This window comes from Rhinichthys klamathensis, unplaced genomic scaffold, assembly GCF_029890125.1.
Source record: "Rhinichthys klamathensis goyatoka isolate OS25496 unplaced genomic scaffold, OSU_Roscu_1.1 h1tg000733l_1, whole genome shotgun sequence".
Lineage (NCBI taxonomy): Eukaryota > Metazoa > Chordata > Actinopteri > Cypriniformes > Leuciscidae > Rhinichthys > Rhinichthys klamathensis.
In genome coordinates this window covers 239,105-249,892 of record NW_026607146.1, presented here as the reverse complement: position 1 = coordinate 249,892, position 10,788 = coordinate 239,105, and the positions used below count along the sequence as shown (strand labels likewise).

Below are 10,788 nucleotides of genomic sequence, written 5' to 3'. Positions count from 1 at the left end.
ACGGCAAAATTTAATATAGCAACTAGCTCCGCTGGTGGGAAAACGCATGGGACTCACTCAGCCACAGCCGTTCGTTGCTCTGGTTGGTTGTAGCGCTATCCTATTGCGTGCTGAGGGATATTGAAAGACAACCGTTTATCCTGCCCCTCGGATTGAGGTATGCCAATTGTGAGTTCCCAGAACTAACATCTTGATGTAGGTCTGGCTTGCCAGGCAAGGGTATACGGTGAATAAGCTAAAGTCCCAAAAAGTCGGTGTGTTCCTTTAAGAGTATTTTGATGTGCGCTGCTAAAATGTTTAATGGATAACAAGTATAAAACTTTTCTTCTTCCTTCCTTCCTTCCTTTTTTTTTTTTTTTTGAAGACTCTTCAGTCTACAAAGGTTATCAAATAGTAGTGCTCAACTGATGAGTTGGCACTTTTTGTAAACTATGACAAGTTATGAGTAAATTGCTAATCTTGCAAGGGTTAGAGAGGTCTGAAAAGATGGCTAGCGATTGACACAGATATGAAGGAAATGATACACAGGAAGAGGGGCGTGTTCTCTTGTAGACCACAAGTGCAATATAGATGTTGCAAAGGAAGCAATGTGTAACTTAGCCCATTACAGTTCAGATATCTTTCTTAAGTATACTAGATTTCAAATGTTTTAGAAACGGTCTCTCATGTTCTATCTAAATATACACATGTATGTGTAGCCATACTGTAGTCTATATATCGTTTGTACAGAGTTCAATTCAATGCACATTTTTGTATAGCCTTTTTACAATAAATAACGTTTCAAATCAGCTTTAAAGAAAAAGTCAAGGGGGAAAACAGCGTGGGAATGAATATGTAGGCTATATACAGTAAATGAGTGTGTATTGTGAAAATCGATCGCCATTTTTCATATACGAAAGCATCACACACACACTCTCTCTCTCTCTCTCTCTCTCTCTCTCTCTCTCTCTCTCTCTCTCTCTCTCTCTCTCTCTCTCTCTCTCTCTCTCTCTCTCTCTCTCTCTCTCTCTCTCTCTCTCTACAGGAATTGATCAACAGTGCCCTCTGCTGGACAAACGAGGCTTGTTCGGTAAAGACCTTTAATTAGATCAGCCTAGTGCAGTCATTATATTTTAATAACATGGTTGTAATGTATTCACTAGTTTATTTATTAGTTATCTGTAATTACATAAGCGTATAATCAAATAATGATATATGCATTAAATAAATCATTTATTATGTACAGAATATGAACAATTTCAATCTAATAAACATTAATGCTACCGGCAAAGCAATATTTACAAGATGGACATGTTGTTAAGACTATAATTATAGTATTATAAAGGTGTTTTAGTCAAATGGAAAATACACAGGAAAAAATAGCCAAAATAGTGATTGAAAACGTAATTACCCTATTAAATGTAGCTTAATTTAAATGTTTTTCATTGAAAAATTTAAACATGACTAGAAAAAAAATCCTACAGTTAACAGGTGACACAACAAACTTTGTCAAGTTCAGAGTTATGGCTTTTTTTTTTTTTTTTTTTACAATATTTTACCAATAAAAGAAACTGCGATCTTTCCAAGATTTCTCACAAGCTTTAAATAAATAGGAAAATATTTTTTGACGTAACACCTGAGCACAACACTGCTGTGTGAGTGAACCCTGAGGCTGCACACGTAGCAGCGGTGACCTCTGTGTGGTGAGAGGGAGGCCTGACAATCAGCACCCTTAGAACCTCATTCATCTTTTCCGTTAGTCCAGTGTACCCATGAACGTCCCATTGGCTACTGTTGGTACTTCAGTCTATGTGCAACTGTTTAGAAAGATCAGATCTCCTCAGTTCACTAATCTGTCAGCTGTTTAATCGCGTTGCTCGGTGTGGCCGATGATCTTCTTCTTGCGTGCAGATACCAGGTCATAGAAAGGGTCTTTTGTGATACAAGCTCTAAGAACAAGAGAGGAAACGGTTAGACTCAGAGACACTTTTCTTTCTCAGTTCCTCTTTCAAAGCTAATCTAAATGCTTTTTTAATTATTTTATTGTAACTGTATGTCTAAGTGTGTGCAAATTTCTAAACATACTTAACTTCCTCTTTCCCATGACTTACAACAACTCATTGCTGCACTCATAAAAAGACATTTGTTCACACAAATCTTTTACAAGGACTGACAGCTGATAAAATGTGATCCACTTGTTTAGACAGTGTTGTAAATATCTTCTGTCTACATCATATTCGTCTCTCATATTCCTTCCTCCTATCTTAATTTACTAATTAATTTAATAATTTACTATTATTATTTTATATAAAGTACTTGAATTACCACTGTGTATGAAATATGCTATATAAATACACTTACGTTTGCTACATCGGTTGCTATAATAATGATGTAAGTATTAGTGTAGTCGAAAAACAGGACAAAAAATGGACATTTTGCCTCTGCTCTTTTCAAAGAGGTCTAAAACCATTGACTCGTTCACTCATTCAATATTCACTGAATGTCACATAGTGTGTTATACGAGGAAAGAGACACCACTTAAGAAAGTATTGCATTTGGTTTGATGTTACATATGAGTACTGTCCTAAATGATGAGAAAATACTTGGAATCCTACTTAAAAATATAAACAGGCATTTTCCAGCAAAACTGGATTTCAAACCTCAAGTCGATGTGGTTTGAATTGCATTTGTAAACACTGGATATCTTGTTTTTCTTTTACTGTGCAAACTAGGGTTGTGTGCCATTCAGAAATTGTTCATGTTTATAGTATCTGCTTATTTTTAATTGTTCACTTTATACTGTGCTGTCTGGTACCTGATGGCCTGGATCCAGTCTGCACGTTCCTCTTCAGAAGCAGCACTGAGTCTGTAGGAGTGATGTTTGCCCATCACAACTCTCCCATCTGTCTCTGTTTTACATGCCTTTATCGTCTCTCCTTTGCGATGAGGGCTAAACAACTCCAAACAGAACTGAACGCACACATTTCAAAAGAGAAAATGCATATGCCGTCATTTTCAAAAGGTTACATTCCATGGTTACAAGAGGATGTTACATCACAAACATTTAAATGCCGCTTGGTATTACGAGATGCTGACTCAGAAAGAAAAACAGAAACCAGGATCTGGGCAGAGTTTGATTAAAGCCAATCTAGACTGTGCTTGCAGAGGGACAGTTATCACTCAGTGACTAAAAGAACAATAAAGCAACAACAGGGGCCTATAGAGAAACACACTATCTGCTGGATCAGTGATAATTGATGAGGTGGAATGGAAAAGTACCTGTTTGTGTCCGTCCTCCACCTCGTTCACACTTAAGTTCTCTAGTGGAATGATGCCTTTTGGTTCTTGGTCCTAGGGAGGGGAAAATGGCCTTTTAATTATTTAATTATGAATATTCTTATTCAGTTTGGGGGAAAAACTAATTTAATGTGTTTTATATCAGCGAACTTGACATTTTTGTAAAGGTAGAGTACTTACAGTGGTGTATTGGAAATAGTAGAGGCAGCCATCAGTCAAAATGAACCACCTCCTCTTCCAGGTCTTTATTCTGCCACCTATGGATTAACCAGAATTGTCAGAAAGAACAGTCCTCTAATCTGATTGGCCAGGCTGTTTCACAGCTTGTAATGCTGCTTGATAAAACAAATTATAGGAATGGAACTAATGATGTAAAATGCTTAAATGCAAGGCATTCATAGGTCATGGGTTTATTATAATAGGGATGAAGCTGCCATGTCATCATTTTATTAACTATAAGTATTAGCTGTACGAAAGAGTAACAAACCTTCTTTTAGAAGCCAGCCCTCTCGATCAGGATTGAAGAAGGTGTGCGTGAGATCATTGCCGTCATCTTCTGGGATCTTAAAGGGTTCATTCTTAATGCTCTCATAAAGTTTCTACATAATGTTTCCATAAAGAGAAATTATCAACACTTGATCATTACAAATTCATGACATCAACAGTGGATTATAAAAAAAGATATACAAAACTAATTTTCCTTTGAAATAAATAATATTAGTATAATTAAGTTCCTTACAAATGACATTTCTACATTCATGCATTTAGCAGATGCTTTTATCCAAGGCGACTTACAAAAGAACTGTATTACTGTTCAAAAGTCAGTACGACTTTATGTTTTTGACTGAAGTCTCTTACGCTCATCAAATCTACATTTATTTGAGTAAAAAAATTAAAGCAATAATATTGTGAAAATAACTGTTTTCTATTTTTTAACTAAATGTGACTTGCTGCTCAAGAAACATTTCTTCTTATTGTTCATTTCCAAAACAGATAAAAAAATGCATTTATGTGAAATAGAAATCTTTTGTAACATTATAAATGTCTTTACTGTCTCTTGTTTCGATCAATTTAATGTATCCGTGCTGAATAAAATTAGTATATATATATATTTTTTTTAAATGGTAGTGTATCTGAATGAAAAACCCGTGGATTATAAAATACAGTAGATGTGAGTGTTTGGTCTGGTAAAGCTGTGATTTGAGGGAAAATGTGACCCTGTGACCTCTCTCACCTCGAGTAGTTCATAGGGAAGATCTCCTCCATTGTTAATTCCTCTGTTCATGATGATGAAACGTTCTAGTGTGGTCTTTTCTTTCACATTAGGGTTGTGCAAACTTGTGTTGAGCATGATGATAGCGAAGGAAAGGATGTAACAGGTGTCTGCAACACACACACACACACATAATATATAAGCGTTTTCAAATGTCTACATGAAAGTAGTCAACTACTTTTACTTCAGGACCCAGATTATAATGCCCTTAACCTGTTAAATGTCACCTCCCTTTTTGAGTGGCAGATCTAAACTTAAATAGATGTAATTCATGAATGCTTTGGAATACAGACCTAAGGTTGGTCTCTTTTTAAAGGTGCAATGTGTAAAATTGAGTATCTATTAACAGAAATGCAATATGACACCCATAACTATGTTTTCAGTGGTGTATAAAGAACTTGCTTAAAGGTGCTCTAAGCGATGTCACGCGTTTTTTAGGCCAAAACCTTTTTTGTCACATACAGCAAACATCTCCTCACTAACCGCTGGCTGCCTGTCCTCTGAACACACTGTAAAGAAACGCGATCTCTGTAGACAGCCCAGGCTCCACAAACAGCAACAAAAACAAACTGGGCTAACCCGCTCCACGAAACATGACAAACAGTTCCAGCCAATCACCGACAAGAAGGACTGGGGGGCGGGGTTTGGGGGGTTAGTGCGCGGATGAGGAGGAGGGAGGGTCTAGCTAGCCTCCATTTTGTTTGACAATACTTTAAACGTCAACAAGAAGTGACGTCACCCGACATCGGTTGGAGAACCTTTAATAAACTGTAATGTATTTATTACCTTAGAATGAGACATTTATATCTACATAACCGCGGGCAACCCCTTCTATGAAGGTCGACATATTGTGACGTCGTGTTTTTACCGTAGCCGACAGCGAACAAACAGCGCTACAGAGTGCGTTTCGTCACTACCTTGAAAGAGAAGCAGCAGAAAGCTAGAACAAGCTAGCCATAAACACCGTGAGTAGTGACTTTTCCCTTGTCAGTGGTGTAAAATATGTAGTTGGATTGTTTCATGTAACTTAGTTCTTCTCCCTCGCTGTGTTATGGCTTTGCTATGTGGGGATAAATGTGCTGGTTACGTTCGTGAGACAGCTGATTAGTACTCTTGTCATTGCCCGTAAAAAAGTATATTACAGAAATCACACTGCGCACCTTTGGGCTCATGCGGACGCGTCGAGTTTAAACGAGGCTTTACGCTTTAACCAGCTCAGCCACAGTAACAGCTCATATTTAGCAAGCTAAACTTTTACTACCCTGTTAGAAAAAATATATAGCTGCATAGGTTCATGTGGTTCCTCTCCCTCGCTGTATTATGGGTTTGCTATGTGGGGAGAAATGTGCTGGTTACGTTTGTGAGACAATCAGCTGATTACTATTATTATATTATATATTAAGACCCTTGATCCTCACCTGACTATGGCTTTATAAACTTTATCCATGATGTGAAATGGACTGTGGTACAGAAACAGTGACAATGTTACACACTCTTGGCTTACTCTGGCTATTCTCTGCTGTCTCAGACGCATGCTCAGATGACGATTTGTTTGTCCCGTTTTAGCCACCGTAGCTTCTTCGAAAGGGAGGGGTGAGCAGTGGGCTGAGCCCTTAGTGCAACTCGCAACCAAACCGCTAGATGTCGCTAAAAAATACACACTGCACCTTTAAGTTGACTGTAAATCAAATATACTGAACTAAACATTTTCCCTTTATACAAAATATACATTTTACTAAATAATTTGTATTCTAAAATTGCAAGAAAATAAAAGCCATAAATCTATTCAAGTTGTGTTTCAAATTTTGAAGTTGATACAATTTCAAAATGTTTTTTACAGGATGAATTTTGAGTGTTCAAGCGTTCGAATGAAACCTAATTTTTGATGATTACAAAAATATGTGATAGGAAAAAATAAAAAGAAGCAAGTGGAAAAGAAAAGCCCCTAGAGGGACACTACCAGTTAACAGGATATAGTCAAACGCTGACATGTATTAATATTACCATGAACTGCATAGGCCCAACTATATGCTGAATTATTAACAATAAGGAAAAATGCGCATTTTGGTTTCTAAATGTCTCTTAAATTTTGATGTTTTCATTATCTTGGCAGTGAAACATGAAACCTATCCTCTAAACGCAGAGGCAAACTACCTGTGGACTGAAAAACCCCAACGTTACAGGTGCAGTAGCGCAGAGCGAAGGCCTCCATCATGCGATCGATCTTCTGAGCCTCACCAGGTAGACGGAAACTCCACAAGAACTGCCTATGTCCACAATCAAACAATCACAGATTCCCCCCAAATTGACAAAATCAGTATTTGTACGTATATGTTACAATGATACAAAGAAATTAAACAGCAAGATGAGGATCTCCTCTCACCTCAAAGCCTGAACTAGATTAAGGTTTGAGAACTCATGAAGGTGAACAAAAGCCTGCAAGATCTGAAGGTGGATCTCCTCCCTGTGGATGCAAGAAGGAAATATAACTTCCTCTATATCAGAACCACACGCAGTATTCACCACAAAAATATAACCATCATCATACCTTTCTCCTAAGAAATCACCAATAGCGGTTTTATTGAGGCCTTCCTCTTTGTAAAGGAACTCAGCCACAGCCTCTGGTATCCACCCCAACAGGTCATTATCCACCAGGTACTGGATACCCTGAAAATGACACAGTTAAGCTCAATGAAATAATGCCGATTTTATACCTCAGAGACCACTGGCACCACTGTTATCAAACATTCATTAAGAAACAGGATATAAGATACAGATCTTGATGCATGATTGGCCATTGCAAGACTTTATTCACAGCAGAGCCATCTTTGATTTTAACGAGAATGAAAGCGAGGCTGTGAGGGATAAACAAGCATCTCTTCAGTGGGTTGTACTGTTATTTAATGTATTTTTAGATTGTTCTGCTGACGAAACACTGCAAAAATATCTTTCCAATAAATTTAGTAGACAAAAAGCTCCAGACAACATGAGCTGTGGTGGAAAATTATAAGTGATCTAGGAGCTTTTTACAGCGGAAGAAAGCTGCTCTGAATAAGGTCTAGGTATATCAATTGCATCACTCAACCTTTTATTGGTGAGATCTTTTACATGTAAGTTTCATATGATTGGGGGGAAATTGCTTTGGTGAAAAGATCAAAACTGGTCGTCGTTTTTAACACACTGACCATGCATACCGAGCTGCTCGGAAAATGAAGTGTGGCTTCAGCTCACTTGTTCTGCAGAAAACACAGGATGTGGTTCTATCTTTCTTTCTCTCTACACACCCTCTTCCTCTAACCTAGTTTAGCTAAATCTGCTTGTAGTTTTGAAGCAGTTACCCTACATGTATCACGCTGTTTCACTCCATGCAACTCAAATGATTCATTTTTCATACCTTCTTTGGGTCCATGTTAAACTTCTTTTTTCCACACTGGATTCTCTTGTCCTTCATAACATTTTTACTAGAGGAGAATAAAAAAAAATGGGAATATTGTGACAAAAATGAAATACTGTACATTCTCTGTTCCACAAAACGTTTCGAGCCTGTCTATGACAATTAGAGTGTTGATTCAGCTAAATCATGATGCAAGAGTGTAGTGGTCGTTGCATATAACCTGTCTAACATTTTCTGTGGCTTAGCATGTCCAAATATAAAGTTAGCAATGTCTAGAGCCAAAGCTCTTCTCGTAAAATTGATACCAAGAAACAGGAAACAGGTATACCTACGCTCATCGATGGTGTGCGAAAAACTAAACCTGCAAATGTTAACATTCAGGTAGAATTCAATTCTGCAGCTTCTACTGCACATGCAAAGTGTCTTGCGTAAACACATGGTGTATTGTCAAACTAAAAGACTCAAAGCACCTTTTCCTGACTATGGAATGCACATTGCAAGGTTAAGTTTGAGGCCCGAATTGATAATATGAGTTACAGGTTTGGCTCTAGGAGTTTACATACTATCAATTTGTGATCAGTTTTAGGAGATATTTTGATGCACATGGATTCATACTGCTATGAGGAAAGATGTGTTTTTATTTTATTAGACATTATAACTTTAATCTAAACAACAATACCATAAACCCAAGTGATATATGTGAACGTTATGAAAATGGATGTGAAGTGACCACAATGCTGTTATGAAGAATGGTGCAGTACAGAAAGAAACTACACAGTGAAATTATTATGTTGCAAGCATCCAAAAACGATTTTTTGTTGTTGTTGTAGTTGCTATGGTACCTCAGAGCTGAGTGATAGCGGCGAATACTCACTTCTCATCATCGGCCTCCATCGTTTGAATTTCTGTCATCATGCCTTCAATCTCCAGCCTGAGTTTCTGCAAGAGTGAAGGCATTGATCAGCCAAAGCTTTGTCAACACAAATACCTAACTTCCATCATTTTCTTCACAAAGTTTTGCATGACATTTTTCTTTAGCACATACACTACTTGTATTTATGTGCTTAAAAGCCTTTGTTATATATGACACTCTTAATAATCATGATATGCAGAAAGACACTATAAAGCCAAATACCTGAATATCATCTAGAATCACATGCTTGTGGACGTCAGATTGCTTCTTGTCATTTGTATTGAAAGCTAAAGGTGCTGAAGATGACATGGGAGCACAAATAGATCAACAGTTAGCAACAGGCTCACATCATATCCTGGATCTCACTCACACTCATGTAGAAGAGGAATAGCACAGAAAGAAAACCATGAAGTGCAAACACAGCCCAAATGTATCAGCTAAATATAACACTGCTACTTCTGTTTTGGAGAACTGCCCCACATAGGATGTATTTTGGTCAGTTACTGGTTGCATTTACACAACACTAAAATTTATGTGGATGATATCACACAAAATATGTATAATATATTTACTGACTGTGCCCTGTGGGACAGTATGATACTATTGAATCATTAAGTCATTTTTAAGCTCTCTTCAAGTAACACACACACAGGTTGCTATTGAGAATCCTTAGATCCTTCAATGTTATATCCTTAATTTTAACACCAAAACTTGATCACTGGACATTTTGTAAAGCCCTACAGTATGTGTGTGATATTGAAGTACCAGCAGTGTTTTTTTTGCCAAAAACACTGCTGGTACTTCAATATCACACACATACTGTAGGGCTTTACAAAATGTCCAGTGATCAAGTTTAGATGAAGGGGATATCACAGGTATCCCACTACAGGTGCACTGGAACATTTTGCCTGAAAATCCCCTAATTCACAGAACTTGCACAGCAGTCTCAGACCTTAAGAAAATGATTAAAGAAGAACATACCTTTCCCCCAGAGGAAGCTGTCCTTTCTTTGGGTTCCCATGCTGGCTGTGCTGCAGGGGGACTGCAGTAAAACAGGAAGATCAGTCTTGAGTCAGTGCACAGAGTAGACACACATCATTGCATATCACGAAAAATGTGTTATGTATTATGATAATGTCTTGATGATGTCAGTTTTCCAGCATACACATTTATTAGGCTAATCAGTTGATAATATAATAATATTAATCCCAGCAACAACCTAACTGCCGAAAAGATCTATGTGAAAAGACATAAATAACATTTAGTAAAGATATAATATGTGAGATGGCGCTATGAGGATGTAAAACTTCTTTCACTATAGCCAAAGGAAATCAATTAGGCAAAGTAACGATTAAATGGATGTAAAACAAAGTTTTGTCAAAACCATAAAAAGTAGTGAAAACGCATACCTTCATATGTGCAACTCAGCGTGCAAGTACTCGCTGTCGTACAGAACTAATGTAAACGTGAAATGCGCTTTAATTGATGAACAAGCGCTGAGTTCCTGCGGGAGGAGGGTGACGTCACACGACAACGAATGACAGCTGAGTTCTGAGAACTTATTTCCTCAGCATGTCACAATTTTTATTTCTTAATGTGAATAAGATTTTATCACATTTCAATTCAGAGAACTCACTGACGAGACACGTGTGACTTCGCAATAGCTAACCATTTTCAAAATCCTTCCCCTCAGTTTTTTTTTGAAAACCCTACCTAAATTATGATAAATATTAATAATAATTAATAATAATTATAATAAATAGTCAAATAGTTTTTTATACTGTATTTTATATGTTATACTACTAATTTTTATCTATATAAATAATGTTCTAGTAGGCTACTCGGTCGGTTACGATGTCTGGCTCCGTGTATGTACATATTTTGTTATAGGTTACTGATATGACTGGAAACTACATCACTACATCAACATTA

At 37.2% G+C, this 10,788-nt stretch overlaps 1 protein-coding gene across 1 annotated transcript; it reads right to left on the bottom strand.

Annotated features, from left to right (window-relative positions):
- Window positions 1-1,195: 1,195 nt before the first annotated feature.
- Window positions 1,196-10,323, bottom strand: cyth4a (cytohesin 4a). The gene is made up of 14 exons (XM_056242620.1): window positions 10,266-10,323; window positions 9,838-9,898; window positions 9,079-9,152; window positions 8,818-8,882; window positions 7,944-8,010; window positions 7,098-7,216; window positions 6,933-7,013; window positions 6,704-6,816; window positions 4,511-4,659; window positions 3,764-3,875; window positions 3,457-3,533; window positions 3,259-3,330; window positions 2,795-2,949; window positions 1,196-1,928 (listed from the first exon to the last, which is right to left on the bottom strand). The coding sequence occupies exons 1-14, from the start codon at window positions 10,269-10,271 to the stop codon at window positions 1,844-1,846; spliced, it is 1,236 nt and encodes a 411-aa protein (XP_056098595.1). The 5' UTR covers window positions 10,272-10,323; the 3' UTR covers window positions 1,196-1,843.
- Window positions 10,324-10,788: the final 465 nt, after the last annotated feature.